This window comes from Onychostoma macrolepis, chromosome 05, assembly GCF_012432095.1.
Source record: "Onychostoma macrolepis isolate SWU-2019 chromosome 05, ASM1243209v1, whole genome shotgun sequence".
NCBI lineage: Eukaryota > Metazoa > Chordata > Actinopteri > Cypriniformes > Cyprinidae > Onychostoma > Onychostoma macrolepis.
In genome coordinates, this window is record NC_081159.1 from 24286625 (window position 1) to 24306521 (window position 19897).

The window sequence follows — 19897 nt, forward strand, 5'->3', positions numbered from 1 at the left end:
TATATTCAGTATGTTTTATGTGGACAGTTAGAATTGAGCTAGAGCTGGTTTTTGTGTAGTCAAGCTGCAATCCGAGTATCCATGACACAATGTGTAACTGAATATTTAAAAGATTAAATGCATGTGATGCATCACATATTTCAGATAATGCGCAAAGCAATCCTATATCTTTTAATCTTTAGGGACTGAGAAAACGTGTTAATAATCCCAAACAGTACAAACAGACTGTTTATTTACACATCACATTCAGTTACATTTTTTGAGGTGGCTCAATTATTTTTAGACTTAGCTTTATAAAAAAACCCATAAAAGTACATAAATACAAGACCATTTACAGACAAGACTATTCATGTTGGTTTTAATTCCTGTCTGTATCTGTGAGCTAGCGGCCCTCCTTTGTACCTCACCACTTGCCCCTCTTGCTCCAGTCTTTAGGAGTGAAATGCAAGCATTTGGGGTCAATGCGGAGGTGGCGTTTCTGCATGGCACGCTCGTGACCTTCCACTATGTCCTCAGACAAGGTGAGGATATACTGACCCTGCAATGGAGAAGAGCAAATCTGAATTAGCAAAGAATAACTCATTTCTGATTTTTCTACCCCAAAATAATTCAAATTGAGAAGTGTTCATTGAAAGTGCTATTTTTACCTTGTAATAATTGATGAGGTTGAGGTATTGAAGAGTTGAGATCACATCCTCTTTCTTGACACTTGTGATCTCGCTAATTTCACTAAAAACATCAAAAGGAAGAACACTGCTAGAAAACTGTGCCTATAAAGTATTTCTTTAGTACAATACATACAGTGGACACATACTTGATGGTGATCTGTGGTCGCTCTCCATTCTCTGATTTGAGGTCCATGAGTATCTCCAGAATGGTCTGGGACCAGTATGAACGGTATGAGAGCAAGCCCAAATCAGACAGAGGTTTCTCTGGGGTGCCCGTCTTTCCTTCCACCTTTGAGAGCTCATAACCTTGGAGACAAGAAGTGTTTTTGTTTTTGTTTTAAGCAAGGCCCACAACCTTCAGGGCTAATTATATTAAATGACATGAGGCATAAATTAAGCAAAATTGTTGTTTGACTAATGCAATTCGTTTAGTCATGAAAACTGTAAAATTACTCACTGAACTCTATGAGTAGTTTGCCATAGCCTCTTCTCTGATAAGGTGGCAAGGTCAGGATACAGGCCACATTATAGTCTTCTGTTGATTCCTTCTCCTTTAATGAACGAGGGAAAAAGACGATTAATACAGTGGCCTCAAAGAAGTCAAGAGGTTCATAAAGGATTAAAAAAAACCATCAAAACGGATGCCAGCAAAGATAAAATATACCTTTGAGAAGTAGCCAACTATATGGAAACCCTTTGAGTCATACTCCGTCATAACATAGAAGAGGAAAGGATCTGTGTCGTAGTACAGGGTCTTATGGTCAAGGAAACATTTGGCCAATAAACACAAGTTTTGGGAGTATGCCTGAGCAGGGAAAGAGAAGATTTAAAATAGATTTAAAAGACCTTCAGAGACCGCAAAAGATGTATAATACATGTGCACTGGGCCCTATTAAAGGAAAAGTGTTCAAAGATTTAAATATTCTTGATTACGTTTATCCATTTTAACAACATCATTCACTAATCCAAACTCTAATTTTCACACCTCTCATTATTACACACCTTGTTTTTTCTGCCATCTATTTCAAAAAAGGAGATGGTTCCTTTGCGGTATATCTCATTTCCTGGTGGATGCCGCAGGTTGCATTTTGTCTGTAAAAGTTACAGAAGGAGTAATAGTTGTATTAAATGTAATACAATTATATACAAAATAATGTGTGTAATTATAACAGCTATTTAAAGATGTGGTCACATCTACCACTGCGAAATTTCAATGAGAATCTGTGCAACAAAGAATTTAACATTGCCAGACTTCGCTGGTGTTCAAGTTAAGTCATTGACCAACAGAAAGCTGCTAGGTTTAAATGTGATTTCAGTGTGTGTGGTGTACTTTATGCATGGCTGCACTACTGACAATGAAAAATGTCTGCAAAATTTCACTAATGTGACCGCACCTTAAGCCTACAGTTGTCTAACTACTCTTACCAAGTGTCTTTGGAGACATTTGAGGCTCTTGAGGTATTTGAGACAGAATTCACAGAGGTAGAGAATGGGCAGAGAAGTGAGCTCCTGTGGGTATGGAGAGAAGTACCAAGGCTTCAGTCTGTGCCGGCCCAGCTCAATACAGTCTATGTTCTTCATTCGCGTCACAATGTCATCATGACTGCGGTCGGACACCAAGCTACCGGTCATGCGCGGGGCAGATGGGATTCCATCTGAACTGTCCTGAGAGTCCTGAGACCAGAGAGTAGAGTTAGGGAGAACAGTGAATAGAAAGTGAATATGCTTCACATTTAAAAAATGTTTGTGGGTTCCATGTAAACTTTTTTCCATGTCAGGTTTACCTGATTTCTTTACAAAAATATATATTTATGTATTCAGTGCAATGGATTCTATTACTTTGTTTACAAAATCCATTCTGTTTAGAATCTGATTCTTTAACAGCCCTAAGCCTCCATTCTGACAAGACACTCAAACCAAAGCAAAAGCAATGGGAAGTAAAGGAGCCGGACCTCTCCTGGCAGCAAATAGACGGTGGAGCAGCGAGGGCTGTTATTCTGGAACATCTTTACCATCTAGAAAAACACAAGGGGTTGCAAAGCTTTGGGAAATTTGAATGGAGAAAGATAAGCCACAGAAAAGCAGAAAGCAAAATCTCAGTGGAAAACATTTTAATGATTTGGTTTTGGTTGGAACCCAGTTCTCACTAGTAGTCAGTATTGGTTATAATATAACTACAGAATTTGTATAACACAGTATTTCACCTATAACAATGGTACTATTGTTAAATTAAAGTACCTTCATGAGATATACAGAAAAGTGCCCAAAAACACCACAATCCTAATTTTAACAGATGCTCAATATCTCACAGCCCCAACTTCATGATAAATTATGTAAACAAAATTAGATTTTTTTTATTTTGAGGATCAGCATTTTTAGCTGCAGGACATACCTCATCTGTCCCTCCACAACTTTTTCTTTTTCTCCCAGGCTGAGGAGGAATGAGATGACGCTGGATGGATGATGTGCCATTCTTCCAGGAGGAAGAAGCCGAGGAGATAAGGAAAAGTTTGATTTTTTAAAACAATATTTTAAAAACTTATACCTAACAACTGTTAAATGTAAATTTAATTTTTATTAAATATTATGTAAGAAGAGACAAGCTATTCTTGAATTGTTTGAAATACAGTCATTTCTTACTGTGGTGAGAGAGGTGAGTGGTTCATGCTCGTCTCTGGATTTAATGCTGAAAGAAGAATCTCTCATTGCTGGATAGACAGAGGCCTGACTCGCTTCTGCAGAACCAGGAAGTGAAGGCACTGGAGTCGCTGCGGTCACTTGTGTGACCAAAGAGACCGACTCTGCTTTCCTTTTCTGTAAGATCAAACGGAAACAACAGCTACTTTTTTTCTCTACATAGAAAGTGAGTGCAACATTCTTTAAAAGGTGCTAAAATCCACCATACCTAACAACATAACCATGAGTGAACTTCTGCCACTAAGCTCATGAGAAACTAAATAAAGGGTAATGAGTAATGAGAATGTTCTGATTGATGGGGTCTGGCTGAGCTTTTACATACAGAAAACGGAATAGATTTGCTTTAGGAGTAACAAAACATCTTTTTTCAGTTCCTCGTGTAATACTAAAAATGTATCTAGTATTTTAGCTATACATTATAACTTTGTAACTTGGTGTCTTTCAAATAATTAATCTTATGTCATTCCTTTTATACAATGCTAACATTGTGCAATAAATATCTTTAATTTACACGTCACATAAAAGGTTCTAACTGCTATCTACAGTTTAAAACGAGATGAGGCAAAAACTGCATCCCTCACACTTTGAAAAGTGTATAATGAGCTTATTCAAATTAGTCTTTAATGCAGCTCATTCATCATAAACTCTTGCTGTAAAGATTGATTGATAAAAAAGAACGGGCAGGGATCTTCTGTACCGGTGTGGGGAGGGTTTTGCCTCTTGAAGTAGCTGAAGAAGACTGAACATGGAGATCTAGATTCTTCTTCTAAATTTGAACAGAAAATGAGAGATGATAAACGGACGGAACAGCATGCAAATTTGAAAACAGCTGTGTATGATTTACTGTACATCTTTGCCACTGAAGTGGGGCAGTGTTGTTTCTATGGCTAGAGCCAGAGGGTACAGAGTGGATTCTCTTACCACGTCTCTCTCTGGGGAGCTCGGGCGAGACCCAGGCAGCCCATTCTTCATAGGAGTCTTTGCCTCCTTCTTGGGAAACTGGAGCTTCTTAATATCCAGTCGGTCTGGAGTAACCCATTCATCCAGGCGCTTATTGACTTCCAAAAACAAAACAAATTCAGCAAAGTTTTTGCTTTGAAATGAAAAGCTCAATATGGAACCATTTACACTCTGAAAGCAAAAAATTAGGTAAGTGAACAAAGGTAATAATTAATACTCACAGTCAATGTAGTGGACATAGTAGAGCTTTTTTCCAGAGATGTCTTTAACGCTGAGAATTTCAGCCAAAGCTATGAAAGGACGAAATTATAAAATACTTTTGGACAAACAAAGAGTTAAATCCGTAAATATCTACATAGACAGATAGATATTATTATTACTGCTATTCGCATGTAGCTGTTTGCGTATACACATGAGCACTGACATGTAGTTAGAGCTGCTAATGTTATTGTGTACAGTATATACGCAGCTGTCAGGCTGATACTTACGCCATTCGTTTTCATTTTCTTGATTTTTTCGCAGCACGGGAAGTCGACAGCCCTCAGTGATCTCAACCTATGAGGACATAACGCAATTATAAATGACATCGACCAACACAGACAGAACAAATTTAATTTAAATCGCCACCAAGACTACATAGAAACCAAATGTCTGTCCAATACTCACCGAGTGATCCGCCATCTTTTTTTATCAGGCGAACAGAAGAGTGCGCTGCAGTAGAAGGCCAGTCGCGTTTATTTTGCCTTGAGTGACGCATTAACTATAACTGATAAAATGATTTTAGCAATAAGGCTATAATTTTGTATCTTTCTACAGTATTTATATAGTAATTTAAATCCTTGTTTGTGTCATTTACAAAAAAAAAAAAAAAAACGTAAGGAGCAAATAAAAAATAACTGCGATCAAAATGCTGATGAACTTAATTCGACATGTAACGTTAGATGAAAATCTTTATTAAAACGTATGGTTTTATATGTTTATCTATTGTCAAATGTCCAATTTGAAAGATTGAGTAAGGAAAATTAAAAATAATAAAATAACAGATATTCTATGTTTAGCTGAAGTATTACATAAGGGGTACTTATTACAAATTGTTTGGATGTATCAGGTTCATGTAAGAGCCAATAAAGTGAATACTAAATTCACAAGGAGCAGAGTAGGCCTACCTTTAACTAGGCTTTAACTTATGATACTTAACTTTAACTTATGATACTTATGATGAAAAAAGTGTATAATAGTGTAATCTAACTATTTTTGTTGGTATTTATTGGAATCTGACATAAGCCATCTGACATTTTTTTTTTCTTGTTCATCTTCAGTGCTATCTACAGCTCTAAGTAACTTAAAGGATTATCCTGCTGGAAATCACTTGTAATCATATTAAATATTCCGTAAATATCACCACTGTAATTCGAATTAATTATACAATTACTCGAATTATTTCTAGTTTACGACTAGTTTCTCTATTGTTCTGTCACCTTTTGTGTTTAGTTTTGCTCATAGGTTTTGCTCGACAGTTTACAGAGAAAATTCAGATTTCCTGTCTGAGCCATAATGGAGCCCTTTACAGTCGTACTGTTGCCAGTTTCACTAGAATGCACAAGAAAGGGTGAGATCTTTACATCACAAACACGTCACAGAAAACAATACGTAGTTTTTTAATGAGGCGGGACGAGTTCTTTGATTGGTGCTGATTTTTCAAACCCGTTCTTCCCGCCCACCTGAGATGGCATCTGATTGGCTGTTGAGTCTTTCCTTTGTAGTCACAGGTCGCATCCGGTTCGTGCGTCGACTAAGATACAAAAAGGAGAAAGCAAAAATTCTCACCAGGAGCCGAAAAACCGAGAAATGAAATCAGGTTTTTAGTTATTCTTTTCACGTATAGCGATATATCAGTTTATATGTAGTTTTTAATCATGAGTTTAAGCCACTGATGTGTTTTATAATAGTATTCGCAGAGCAGTTTTAGATGGTTGGATCCATTTTATTTATCGGGATTAAGTACAGTTTTAATTGGGATTGACTCTGCTCAGGTCTCACCTTAACGCATGTGTTAAAAGGTCGTCTGCGCGTTAAGTGTATTTATATTTTATCAGTAGCGGTAAGTGTGTGTTTGTGGGGTTGGTGATGGCCACATCGGCCCTGTACGCCTGCACCAAGTGTAACCAGCGGTTCCCGTTTGAGGAGTTGTCGCAGGGCCAGCAGCTCTGCAAGGTGAGAGCGCACATGCACCTACTGTTTACATGAGTCTGGGGTAAAAGTGTGTGTCCTGTTTAAGGTCAGAGAGCTGTGTAAGCGTAAATTGTGAACAGCAGAAGCATTTAGACATTACGTTTAAGCTAAAACACCACGGCTTTCTTTAAGATACAAATCATGAAATTCTAGTTGTACTAAGCTGCGCTGCCCTTGTTGGATTCTTTGAGACCCGTTTATACACATCTACATACAGTGATGGCCTAGTATTAGTATTTTCACCTGCTAAGTCAGTTATTTCTATCTTTTGCTGTAGTCGTGTCAGTAGGAAATATCAGTTTACATTTCCAAACATTCATTTTGCCATTAATTGTAATAATCCAGTGAGATCTTTGTCTGACAACAGCCAGTGCTCCACACAGAGATCTGATCTGATCATCCTCCAGTCTGTCTGGAATCACATGAAGAAACACAACAAACTGAGACAGACTAAATCCAGAAAAACTGTGGCAACGTCTCCAAAATGCTTCAAGAAACCTACCTGCAAAGCTACCGTACTGTTAGAAGTTTTAGGCACTTGTATAAAAATGCTGTAAAATGAGGATGCTGTCAAAAATAATGTCATAAATATATTTTCTTTATCAATGAACTAAATTTAATCAACATGTGGTGTGTTTAAAGCAGCTTTTGCCCTAGGCGCACTTGCGCATAGTTTTTCAGGTAGCTTTGCAGGTAGGTTTCTAGAAGCATCTTGGAGACGTTGCCACAGTTTTTCTGGATTTAGTCTGTCTCAGTTTGTTGTGTTTCTTCATGTGATTCCAGACAGACTGGAGGATGATCAGATCAGATCTCTGTGTGGAGCACTGGCTGTTGTCAGACAAAAATGTCACTGGATTATTACAATTAATGGCAAAATGAATGTTTGGAAATGTAAACTGATATTTCCTACTGACACACTGCAGCAATGAGAAATAACTGACTTAAAACCATTTTTTAGCTGGTGAAAATACTAGTGTTCTAACAATTTGGCCACCACTGTACATGGAACACACCTAAACACCGGGCGTGAGGAATCTCAAAGCACATTTAAAGTTTATAGCATACCATTGATTTATTTATTTATTTTTCCTTGCAGGAGTGTCGGATCGCGCACCCTATAGTGAAATGCACCTACTGTAGGTCAGAGTTTCAGCAGGAGAGGTAAGACAGTCACACAACCAGGGTGGGGAAAATAATTATTTCTCCATTTCTGTGCTAATGGAAAAACGTTCCTTTTTTCAGCAAAACCAACACTATCTGTAAGAAATGCGCACAGAATGTCAAACAGTTTGGAACGGTAAATTCACTTGAGACTATATATATACGTTTAAATAACTGGAAATTCCACAGATGCGTGTGCTAACACGCATGTCTTTTTCTCTTTTTTTTTTTTTCCCAGCCGAAGCCATGCCAGTACTGTAACATTATTGCTGCATTCATTGGGACCAAATGTCAGCGCTGCACCAACTCTGAGAAGAAGTACGGCCCTCCTCAGACCTGCGAACAGTGCAAGCAGCAGTGTGCCTTCGACAGGAAGGACGAGGGAAGGAGAAAGGTGACCAATCGCACATGCATGTTCTTATTACTCATCCACACACACTGGCTGTGTTCTCTCACGCTGCATGTGTGTGATGTGATGTGATTCACTCCGCTCTGACAGATTGGACAGTCACTGTTTCCAGATTTCAGCACATTGAAAGCAGGAGCTTATAGAGCTCTGTTCAGTATCAAGCGCTCAATCATGTCTGTCATTAACCGGTAATTAATTTACCGGACAAGTTGCACAAAACTGATGTTGGTTTAGGCACAACACAGAGCTGAATCATTAAAGCCCACTCCTCCCACTAATAACTGATCAGCCAGTTTTACAGATGTATGATCAGCAGTAGTGTGTTGCGTATTTAGTGATGCATAGATGTGGTAGTTTTGTCTTAACGTGGTGTCTTTTTTTATTTTTTATAAAGATGAACCTGTTTGAGAACATCATTCATTAATTTTGCAAATCCATTTGGTGATGCTAGTGGTGCAGAAATTCACTTCACCTTTCAAAGATCCATGTGGATATTACACATATCTCAAATTTGATTTCAGCCCACAGCTGCAGTTTTGGCTTCATGCAAGCAACCAAGATAGCACTACTGTTGTTGTTGTTTTTTCATTCAGCACTATTCTTTGTTTTGATTTACAGATACAATAGGAGGAATGAAAATGACAGTGTTGAAAATCTAAAATAAACACGGGGATAAAAATGAAAATTGTCATTTACACAAACGCAAGTTGTTCCAAACAAAACCAAACAATTGCTGGTAGCCATTGGTTTCCATGTTATTTTTTCCCACACTATGGAAGTCAATGAATATCGGTAACTGTTTGGTTACCAGCATTCTCAAAAATATATTCTTTTGTGTTCAACAGAAGAAAGAAACCCGTACAGGTTTGGAACAACTTGAGGATGAGTAAATGATGACATGATGAAATGAGTTTTTGGGTGAACTATCCCTTTAAATACCGTTAACAAATATTCATTCTCTAATGTTGGAGATGTTTATGCATCACAAAATGCAAACCAAGTGTACAGCATGTGCGAGAGCACCTGCAGTGTTATTGTTAACTAACAATATTACAGATCTTTCCACTTTTGGTTATTGAAATAAAGCTAAAATATGCATGTTAAATAAAATTTAACAAAATTAAAACTGAGAAATGTTGCCTTGGAAATGTTGAAGTGCTAAAATTACTAAAACTGAAATAAAAATAAATTAAAGCTAAATATAAAAGCACTGCAAAATTACTAAAAAAACAAACTTTAAACTAAAATGAATGTAAAAATTAATTACATGAAATGAGTATTTTCAAAATATGAAATAATGTAAAATATAAACTACTAAAATAAGACTGAGCACACTTAATGCAGATATTAATTCTATTTTTCTTCAGGTGGATGGGAAGCTCTTGTGTTGGCTCTGCACACTGTCATATCGTCGTGTTCTACAGAAAACGAAAGAGCAGCGGAAAGGCCTTGGCTCTTCCCACTCTAACTCCTCTTCTCTCAGTGAGAAGGAACATCAGAGACACCATCATCATCATCAGCACCACAGACATGGAAGTTCGCATCACAAGTAAGTTTGAATAATATAATACGCATACAAACAAGCATCACCGTGCATCAGCGTCCAGTCACAAGAATGCAAACTTGTTTATTGAAAATCCTTACAAAAATGCTGTCCTGTGTACGTGTGTTACAGAATAAGTGGTACTTTAAGTCCAGAGCAGGATCAGGGACTGTGGAAGCAGAGGTGAGATGCGTCTTTTTTTTTTACATGCATACTGGAGGCATGCAGTTTGTATTCGACTACAGTTTAATATTTAGGATGATCAGTGTGTTATTGTGCATGCTGTGAGATTGTGTTGAGGTGTATTGACTCTAATTTGTTTCTCTTGTGCAGCATTCAGAAGGAAACGCCAAAGAAAAAACCCAAACTAGAGACAAAGCCATCCAATGGAGACAGGTAATTACTTCTCACTGTAATCGTCTCTATCTGTCTGTCTCTGGCCTTCCAGGCAGGCTGTCACATTCTCTCCTTAAATGTTAAACACGTTTCTTTCTCTTTTTTTTTTTTTTCCCCCTCCAGTAGTTCAATCACTCAGTCAATGGATTCTGGAGGCACGGACAACTTTATCTTGATTAGTCAGCTGAAAGAGGAAGTGATGTCATTGAAGCGCATGCTCCAGCAGAGAGACCAGACCATCCTTGAGAAAGACAGGAAGGTAACTTCTATATGTTACTTCCTGGCTTTGGTGCAGCATACACATGACTCACTGAATCAGAATCATTTGACTTAAACAGTCCTCATTTTCATAAAGGACGAACTCTGAAATCAGATGCCAGGAAATAGTATATAGAGATTGATGGATGCATAAGTGTTCATTAACATATTCAAATAGACTTGTATCTCTGGGAACCATCCTGTTGTTTGATCAGCCGCCCACATCACAGTCCATTTGCTGCCGGAGGTGATAATTATGCTCAAATGTTTTAGCTGTTACTAGAAGTCCATAATTAAAGATTTCATTGATGTGAATTTGCATTTGTTGTGCAAATGTAGTGTGTTCCAGTTGAGCTTTCTATGCAGTGTGGCCATTTCAGTACAAATTCCCTCTCATGAATTGAAAGATGTCTTAAATTTTAAATAAAATATAAATTCTCTAGAGGCTTTTTATAGTTGTTCGTTTGTTTAGAAATGTTTCTATGTTGGTTTGATTGGTAATGAAACACCGGGGAAACTGTTTCATTGCCATAGATGATATCACAGCACACAACTTTGTAAAAATGACTTCTGTTCTTGAATATTTTGAAAATTTGTTTGCGGTTTCAGCTGACGGAGCTGAAGGCAGACTTTCAGTATCAGGAGTCAAATATGCGGGTGAAGATGAACAACATGGAGAAAGCACACAAAGAGTCCATGGAGCAACAACAGGTCACTTACACAGTACACTCTTCATCACACATCATAATATTTCATAATTTTAAGTGGTAACAAGTAGGGTTGTTCCGATTCCGATACTAGTATCGGAAATTCCACCGATACCACAAATTCTGGCATCGGTATCAGCGAGTACTTCAACCCATGTACCGATCCGATACCATTTTCTTAAACAAGACTTATAGTTATGCCCGCTAGCTTTGCTTAACGCTGCAAATCGGAAATCAATTCTTCTTCGCTGCTCAGAATGCAAACACAGAAAGTTCTGTTGCCACAAGCAACCACTATTTAGAGCAGTGAAGAAGAAATACAAACGTGCTAGCAGCCAGTAAATCACTCGCATATGCGACTAAATCTTTACCCTGGGCGACTAAATGATGTCTAATATTAGCCACTGGCTAATAAATGCTCAGATTTTACTCGCCAGTGTGTGAGTTGGAGGCTATGTAACGTTATAAGTTTAGCGCAGATATATTGTCACTCTCCGAACTCTGACTGAGTGCTTCAGAGTTTCACTCTCCGTCAAGCGATCTGTGCTATTTATCAGTTCATCTGAATGGATGCGCAGCGCACCTGTATCTGACGTACCATAAAGACTAGTGTGAAGCGCACGGCTCACCGTCACTTTGCTTTTTTTCTCTCACACAAAGAGAGAGAGAGAGTCTTACATGTAGCGCGTCAATTCTGCATGGTATGTAAACGATATTCTTTGTTGTATTTTCCTATCAAAATAACAGAGTTCCTTTGTAATTCTTCATCTTTTAAGAACTGCCGGGTTCTCTGGTAGTAGGCGGAGCTAAAGCGCAAACGACAATCTCATTGGCTGGCGCTCACCTATTATCGTCCCTGTTTTGATTTCAGCAAATCAGTTCGAGCCAATGCAGACAACGTGATTAATATTCATGAATCCAGCAGCTCGTTAATCCTTAGTGCGTTTTATATTGTTCTTAGTAGAATTCATAGTATGATTATCTTATCAGTATTATTGATAGTTTTTTCCCCCATTTTTTTTTTTTTTTTTTTACAGAAACACTGAATAACCAAAAAAAGCACCACCACCACCAGTCCTAAGTTCAGTTAAAATGAGTAATATGCATTCATACATGGTTACCAAGTTTTAATTCTAATTACTAAAGTTCTGTCATTAAATAATACTTGATTATCATCATATATTTATAATGCTTGACTGACTGACGTTATAAGTGTACTTTTAGATATTTAAAAAGCTGTGCCATTTTCCAAACATTATATATTATATTTTTTAGTTTACTCACCAGACATATATATATATATATATATATATATGGTGAAGCACACCATAAAATAATTATCAATTTCATACAGGGCTAGTAGTACATACAGCTGTGTAACCAGATACATACCCAGGTATCGGATCAGTACTCGGTATCGGCCGATACCCTGAACCTAGGTATCGGTATCGGGAAGGAAAAAAGGGTATCGGAACATCTCTAGTAACAAGAACAACCAAACAATATTTTTATTACTTTAATACTGTGGAAAATGTGTCTGTTAGTGTTTTGACGAGCACTTTGAGAAATTACTATTCTTAAAGGGATAGTTCACCCAAAAATTAAAATTCTGTCATTTAATTACTCGCCCTCAAGTCGTTCCAACCCATAAGACCTCTGTTCATCTTTGGAACACAAATTAATATATTTTTGATGAAATCCGAGAGCTTTCTGACACTTCATAGACAGCAACGGAACTGAAATGTTCCCAGACCCAGAAACATAGTAAGGACATCGGTAAAGTAGTCCATGAGACATCAGTAGTTCAACTATAATTTTATGAAGCTACATGAATACTTTTCTGTGCGCAGAGGGTCAGAAAGCTTTTGGATTTCATTAAAAATATCTTAATTTGTGTTCCAAAGATGAACGAAGGTCTTACAGGTTTGGAACAACATGAGGGTGAGTAATTAATGACAGAATTTTCATCTTTGTGTGACCTATCCCTTCAAGTTTGGGGTTGGTAAAATTAGTTTTTGGTGTTTTTGAAGGAAGTCTCCTATGCTCACTAAGGCTGCATTTATCAAAAATACAGTACAATTTCTAATAGTGTGAAATATTACTATTTTAAATAACGGTTTTCTATTTGAATATCACCTCCTCCTTCAGAAATCATTCTAATACGCTGATTTGCTGCTTAATGTGTTTGTGGAAGCCATAATACTTTTTGGTTCTTTGATGAATAGAAAGTTAGCATCTGTTTGAAATTTATCAATTCAACCTTGATCAATTTCATGCATCCTTGCAGTAGTTGGTAGGCATTTCTTTTTAAAACAATTCTTACTGTGTGCGAACTTTTAAACTCTGCTGTTCATATTTTTCACCAGCTGTGGTTTTGTTTGTGTTTGTGCCTCAGGCAAAGAACAGAGAACTGATGAAACAAGTTGCTGCACTCTCGAAAGGCAAGAAATTTGACCGCAGCAGTAGTTCACTGCTGTTACCATAGCAATGACCTCACGCCATAACAATGACCCCTTGCCCTGATGTGTCATTACTGTGAGGAAGCTTCACTCTCCATTGCTCACAGATTATCTGTGTGTTGTGTTTTATTATTCTGATGATGTCACATATGCAAAAATCTCAATTTATTATTATAATGGTTTTATTTTCTTTGGCTGTTCTCAGCGGTTTTAGTAATCACATGTATTTACAAAACAGACATAAATGTACAGAGCCATTACAGGAGCCCTGGCTGAACCCAGCCTCAGATCTCATATGCAAAACGTTTCAGAACTTCTGAAAACTGATTAAATGGAAGCAGAAGTGCTGTCAACAAATGTACGGAAATGTTATTAATCAAACGTGTCAGATATGCTGAACAGTTTTTATAGATGCTAAATTTATCTCTTTCTCTTTCTCACGCTCGCTACTCTTTTACTCTCTCTTTCTCTCTCACTCATGGAAAGACTGTATTACTGCATGTCTTACTGCCTGGTCAACTGTGTGGTTTTGTATATTATCTGATTACTCTGTTTTGTTTGGCTTTGTATTAGTGATATTTCAGAGATGAATTTTGCAAGCCTGTATGAGACACTGCTGTTTTAGTGAGTGAGGGCTCTCTTATGTCAACCTGCTCCCCCCTCCCCTCCCATGCATTCTCATATTTTTACTGTCAGACACTTTTGTACTTTTTTTTTTTTTTTTGTTTGTTTTTTTCTGCAACACAGACGTTTCAGGAATATTAAAGCTAGTAAAACCTCAGTTTGTGTGTCTGTCCTCTTTATTGATGTAGTGGGAAGTGTGTAAGGTTATTATAGCATTGCATTTTCATTTGCTTTTTAAATGCCATTTAAAATGTCCTCTTGCTTTTAGTTTATATTAATTTTCAATTTCATTCATTTTGTGTTATTGGAATTCTAAGGACCAATTTAGTCGAAAAAAAAAGTTTAAAAAAAAAATCTATTCACTGATTCATTACCGAAAGGTGGGCACGTTTTTCCTGCTTTTGGCAAAACCTAAAGCAAAACAAAAAAATTAAAGAATAAAGCCTGAATAAAAATGCTGATAAAAGTCCGTGCTGACCATTCGTGGTTTCTTTTTTTAATGTAAACACAGCGGGTCGCCTCATGGGGGCCGACATCATACATGAGATCACATGACCAACGAATATTTTGTTTATTATGGTAGGATTCCTGTTATTCACTTGGAAAAATTGATAATGGCTGACTTGAGCGCATTTCTACAATGCCATCGGCAACAGGAAACTTTTGCATCCAAGCTGCTAGGTGTCAGTGTAGGTCCGAGACTTGCATTGGTCTGGAATATAAAAATCGTTGATCTTTGATTCTGCATTTTCAATGCATTTACACAACTTTGTACTTTATATTTATTCTTGTGGTGATTAAGGCGATGTTATTTAGATAATATAACTGACACTGCATTTTATCATGTCAGAGGTCTTTTGTAGACCGCGGTGTATTTGCTTTCGCGTCAATGTTTGTCCCGCTGCGGCCACCGTAAACCCCACGCACACGTGACTGTATGTGCGAGGCGCGGTGGTTGATGGGATACCAGTGGGGAGCAACAACAGCGGGTTTGGTAGCCAAAAATTAATAAAAACTAGCTTAATTTGTTTATTTTTTATCGGTATTAGTGCTTTGAATTCGTGTGGTCTCGTTGATAAGTTTGGAAGTATAGAGTTGGATTTACATCGTCGTGCTGCAGGTGAGTTTAAAATAATGTAACAAGTAACGTAAAGCAAGCATGTTTTATTGAAAACGTAATCATACAAACAGACAACATTACAGACATTAAAAGTCATTAGACCTTTACTGTCTTCCCATTTGTTAGACTAAATAATTAAAAATAAATTGACTTTTAAATCACTTGACGACTTTTGAAGAACTTAAAACTTACCAGTAACAGAAAAAAAGGATAATCTACATTTATCCTTTTTAAAATAGCATATCAGTGCATTGTCATAATTGAGAAATTGAGCATTCCAAACATTATCTTTAATTTCCACGTAAACCTTCTAATGCCAAAAGGAAGATGAACAAAGACATTAAATAACCAAACAGATAAAAGTCTCTCTTTTTGTTGTTACTAAATGAACAACGGTACTCTATTTCTAAATATAATTGTTGAGTATTACAGCTGTAATCGAAACATATGTCATGAGTTCATGTGAAATCACATAACATAACAGGTGAATCCTCCCCAAACCTTTGCTATATCAGACATGAGGCATTTGTGTGTGTGTTACAATGCATTCGTTTCAGGTAACCGAAGATGACCACAGCAGCAAGGCCAACGTTTGAGCCCGCAAGAGGAGGACGAGGCAAAGGAGAGGGTGATCTGAGTGCTTTGTCTAAACAGTACTCCAGCAGAGACCTTCCAGGACACACCAAGATCAAATACAGGTGAAGTTGCTGTTCTTTACAAAATCTCTTTGGCAAAACAATCAGTTATTAGGACAGAATTTGTATAATACCTATGCATTTAAAGGAGTAGCCTAGTTCACCCAAAAAAAGTTTGCTCATTCTCAGGGCATCCAAGATGTTTGTTTCTTTATTGGAACAAATTTGGAGAAATGTATTACATTACTTGCTCACCAGTAGATCCTCTGCAGTGGATGGGTGCCGTCAGAATAAGAGTCCAAAGAGCTGATAAAAACATCACAATAATCCACACAACTCCAGTCCATCAGTTAACATCCTGTGAAGTGAAAAGCTTTGTGTGTAAGAAACGAATCCATCAAGACATTTTTAACTTCAAACTGTTGCTTCCAGCAGAAATGCGAGTCCTCTATTCTCAATAACACATCTTCTAATGAAAATGTCTATTCCTGGCTTTTCCTGTATTCTCTGCCTAGCTTTTCGCTTCATAATATGTTTATATTCACTGCACCCATTCACTGCAGAGGATCCATTGGTGGGAAATTGATGTAATACTGCATTTCTCCAAATCTGTTTAGATGATTAAAAAAAACTAATCTGCATTCTGGATGGCTTAAGAGTGACCAAATTTCCTGTTTATTTCAAATTTCCTGATGAACTATGTCTTTTAAGTGTGAAGGTCTGATTGTGTGCTAAAGTCTTAAGATAAAACTCATCCCTGCAGGCAGCCCACTCAGGATGCTGCAGAAGACGTGAGAGCTCGTGATTTCAGACGTGAGCTGGAGGAGAGAGAGAGAGTTGCTGTTAAGAGCAGAGACAGAGGAGCAAGAGGTGAAGAAGCATGTTTTATGTGAATGTTTTTTGACTTGATATCAAGATCATGTGTTTATTGACAGTGACTTTGTTTCTTTTAGAACACACAACTTCTTCCTCATCTTCATCCTCCTCCTCCAAGCGACCACGTCTGGATCAGATTCCTGCTGCCAACCTGGATGCTGATGATCCCCTCACTGATGTACATACACTTTCTTATAGATGCTTAGGCATGCAGGTTGATTTTGATGGCAGTTTGAAGAATGTGTCTGTGTATGTTTTAGGATGAAGATGACTCTGACTCCGGCTCTGACAGTGATGATGACACTGCCGCCCTGCTGGCTGAACTGGAGAAGATCAAAAAGGAGCGAGCTGAGGAGCAAGAGAAGAAGGTAAACCTCACTGAACGTTTACCACCTTTGTCACCTTGATCTTGATCGTTATCGCAAAATAAAGCCCTTCAGGATGATCCTGGTCACCATTTCAGTGTTTGTTTTTTTTTGTGATTATGACCAGCCTGACTCTGCATTTATTCCTTGCTTAGGCTTGATATCTTATTGACGCAAGTCATCGCTGTATTTTTTTGGTGTATGTATAATTAAGGAAAGGGAACAGAAAGCGGAGGAGGAGAGGATACGTATGGAGAACATTCTGAGCGGGAATCCACTGCTCAATCTGGCAGGCCAGCAGCAGCAGCAGCAGCAACAGCAAAAAACACAGAGCCAGAATGCATTCAGTGTGAAGAGGAGGTAAGTTAATGGTGGTAAAAATAAGTAACAGAAGATTATTTGGTTTTCTTTCTTCTTTCATAAGTTACTTTTAGTTGCATAATTCACCCAAAAATGAAAATTACCCCATGATTTACTCAGACGTAAATGTCTGAAATTTTCTTTCAGACGTATACAATCTGAGATGTATTTAAAAACGTCCTGGCTCTTCTGAGCTTTATAATGGCAGTGAATGGGGTTTTGATTTTGAAGGCCAAAAAACTGTGTCCATACATCATAAAATGTGCTCCACACTGCTCCAGGGGGTTAACAGAGGCCTTCTGAAGTGAAGCTATGCATTTGTGGAAGAAAAATATATATGATTTAAAACTTTATAAACCATAATCTCTAGCTTCCACTAACTGTTGTATGCACATGAAAGTGGCGTCCCAGTGGGTAAATCATAGGGTAATTTTAATTTTTGGGTGCACTATCCCTTTGAAGAATTAAAGCAAAGCAATTAAAAGAACTCTGGACATTCATGTGCTTTAATGCAAGATGATGGAAACACTCGGTTTAAATAAAAGAATGACCCATCTGATAATAAACATTTCACTCACTTTAATGTTAAATTGTGTGATAATTATCATAATATATTGATATTAATAGAAGTGTGCTGTTAGAAAGAATAGTACATGTTCTAGGTAGGTATAGTATGAAATGTAACGGCTTACGAAATTATTTTTTCATTTTTAATATTTTTTTGCTTTGTTTGCTATTTCTATAGCTTTATATGTGTTATTTACTCTGAGACCAACAACATCAACAGCTCTAAATGTCATTCTGGTCCAAAAGATTCTTATTATTCAATAATGGTAATAATATTGGCTGGTGTTTTTTTTTTTTCCTCCCTGAATGAAGGTGGAAAAATAGCTTTGTCTTTTGAATTGCAAATACATTAAAACAGAGAGAGCTCAAAAATATGCTACTAACAACATTCAAACCCAATTTCACATTCTGTTTCTGGCAGGTGGGACGATGATGTCGTGTTTAAAAACTGTGCTAAAGGAGTGGATGAATCCCGTAAAGAGAAACGCTTCATTAATGACACCCTGCGCTCTGAATTCCATAAGAAATTCATGGAGAAATATGTTAAATAATTGTCTTGTTATAGAACTGCATTTCAGCAGTTTGTTATTTGTTATTTTTTTCGTTTTAGCAAATATCATATGTGCTCATTTTGTCTTTTTAATCTTTATTTGTTGCCCTTCAGTAGTGGGTCTGTAAAAGAAGTGAACCAATAAAAAGAAAAGAAAAACAGAATGCTTATTCTTTTCTCTTTCTACTGTATATGATCCAGTTTTCTTAAGTCAAGCTTTATAACACTCACTTGTCCTGCGAGTTTGTGTATGTTATCTTTATCTTCTTTTTATTTTTAGTCAGAATTGCCCTGTTTGTACTGATTACGTTCATAAAATAAAAAAATCATTTACATGTTCAGACGTTTCCCTACTTTCAGGTCAGGTCAGACCTTTTTTTTTTTTTTTTTTTTCTTGAGTTTCTGAATCGGAGAGCAGATCTGAGTCCAACCTGACCTGCCTCCTTTCGCAAGGGCTTTCTATTCTTCTCCCTTTTGTAATTTGATCTTTTATTCTTAACATGCTTTATTATTTCCATTCAATTTAACTTTAAGACTTTTAACAATAGTGATTGTCTCAAAGTAACACGCCTAAACCCCCCAGTGAGCAAGAAAACGGCAACAGTTTCATAGAAAAACTCCCTTAATGTTACAAATATACCTTCTGAGAAACCAAAGCTGAAAGAGGAAACCCATCCTCTTCTGTTTGGCCTGAATTTCTTTGAAAGACTCTATATAGAATCAGTATTGTGGATCTCTATGGACATTATGTCTAAAATTAGTAGTCCCAACTGTTTGCTCGGAAAGAAAACCAGCTGTGAGGATGCGTTTAGATGACTTGATAGCAAATAAAGCTTGTGGTAGGCGTGGAGAGGAATACGTTAGCAGTCCACATGGAGCTACATCAGTTAGTGATGTATTTACGTGGTCAAAGTGAATGAACCGCTACACCTCAGGCTCATTTCCAGGTCAGACCTGTTCTGAGTTGGCAACTCTGTGATTCATGACCAATGACCCACAGCTTCACATGTTCTTGGAATGCGTTTCCCTCCTCAGTAAATGTGCATCAGCTGAGTGGGTGTTTGACTAATAGAACAATGTGTTCTTTAAAGTTTGAAAAAGTGGTTAGCTCTGACGTGTCTGATTGTGTAAGTGAGGTAAAGGAACAAATGTTAGTCAAGACTATGAGTGTAAAGGAAACACCTCCTAATATTCCCTCTAAAAACTCAGACGTAGCCTCAGAACTTCCTCCTCAGAACTGTCTTCTGATTGGCTGAGGCCAGCGGGTGGGCTCTAAATGAGGTTCACTAGAACTATGACTGTACAAAATA

General features: G+C 37.4%; 3 protein-coding genes across 3 annotated transcripts; 2 read left to right on the forward strand and 1 right to left on the reverse strand.

Annotated features, from left to right (window-relative positions):
- Positions 1–74: 74 nt before the first annotated feature.
- Positions 75–5156, reverse strand: kat5a (K(lysine) acetyltransferase 5a). Its single transcript, XM_058776688.1, has 15 exons — positions 4992–5156; positions 4814–4880; positions 4547–4615; positions 4287–4423; positions 4063–4131; positions 3309–3482; positions 3061–3141; positions 2621–2683; positions 2094–2342; positions 1671–1760; positions 1333–1473; positions 1126–1219; positions 815–974; positions 648–729; positions 75–538 (listed from the first exon to the last, which is right to left on the reverse strand). The coding sequence occupies exons 1-15, from the start codon at positions 5004–5006 to the stop codon at positions 404–406; spliced, it is 1626 nt and encodes a 541-aa protein (XP_058632671.1). The 5' UTR covers positions 5007–5156; the 3' UTR covers positions 75–403.
- Positions 5157–6116: 960 nt separating this feature from the next.
- On the forward strand, positions 6117–14271 carry fam76b (family with sequence similarity 76 member B). The gene is made up of 10 exons (XM_058776689.1): positions 6117–6539; positions 7654–7718; positions 7800–7854; positions 7957–8112; positions 9495–9676; positions 9803–9853; positions 10004–10066; positions 10190–10325; positions 10934–11035; positions 13427–14271. The coding sequence occupies exons 1-10, from the start codon at positions 6453–6455 to the stop codon at positions 13514–13516; spliced, it is 987 nt and encodes a 328-aa protein (XP_058632672.1). The 5' UTR covers positions 6117–6452; the 3' UTR covers positions 13517–14271.
- Positions 14272–14997: 726 nt separating this feature from the next.
- cwc15 (CWC15 spliceosome associated protein homolog) lies at positions 14998–18751 on the forward strand. Its single transcript, XM_058776690.1, has 7 exons — positions 14998–15234; positions 15792–15932; positions 16633–16739; positions 16823–16923; positions 17006–17113; positions 17325–17470; positions 18459–18751. Exons 2-7 carry the CDS (start codon positions 15802–15804, stop codon positions 18586–18588), a joined length of 723 nt encoding a protein of 240 aa, XP_058632673.1. The 5' UTR covers positions 14998–15234; positions 15792–15801; the 3' UTR covers positions 18589–18751.
- Positions 18752–19897: the final 1146 nt, after the last annotated feature.

Excerpts from the sequence above, each read along its gene's own strand:
- kat5a (XM_058776688.1), bottom strand. Across the intron at positions 1,761-2,093 it reads AATGTCTCCAAAGACACTTG|ACAAAATGCAACCTGCGGCA; the intron begins GTAAGAGTAGTT and ends TAACTTTTACAG. Across the intron at positions 975-1,125 it reads CAAACTACTCATAGAGTTCA|GTTATGAGCTCTCAAAGGTG; the intron begins GTGAGTAATTTT and ends CTTGTCTCCAAG.
- fam76b (XM_058776689.1), top strand. The coding sequence starts at position 6,453 with ATGGCCACATCGGCCCTGTACGCCTGCACCAAGTGTAACCAGCGGTTC. Across the intron at positions 7,855-7,956 it reads ATGTCAAACAGTTTGGAACG|CCGAAGCCATGCCAGTACTG; the intron begins GTAAATTCACTT and ends TTTTTTTCCCAG. Across the intron at positions 8,113-9,494 it reads AGGACGAGGGAAGGAGAAAG|GTGGATGGGAAGCTCTTGTG; the intron begins GTGACCAATCGC and ends ATTTTTCTTCAG.
- cwc15 (XM_058776690.1), top strand. The coding sequence starts at position 15,802 with ATGACCACAGCAGCAAGGCCAACGTTTGAGCCCGCAAGAGGAGGACGA. Across the intron at positions 16,740-16,822 it reads CAGAGACAGAGGAGCAAGAG|AACACACAACTTCTTCCTCA; the intron begins GTGAAGAAGCAT and ends TGTTTCTTTTAG. Across the intron at positions 17,471-18,458 it reads GCATTCAGTGTGAAGAGGAG|GTGGGACGATGATGTCGTGT; the intron begins GTAAGTTAATGG and ends TGTTTCTGGCAG.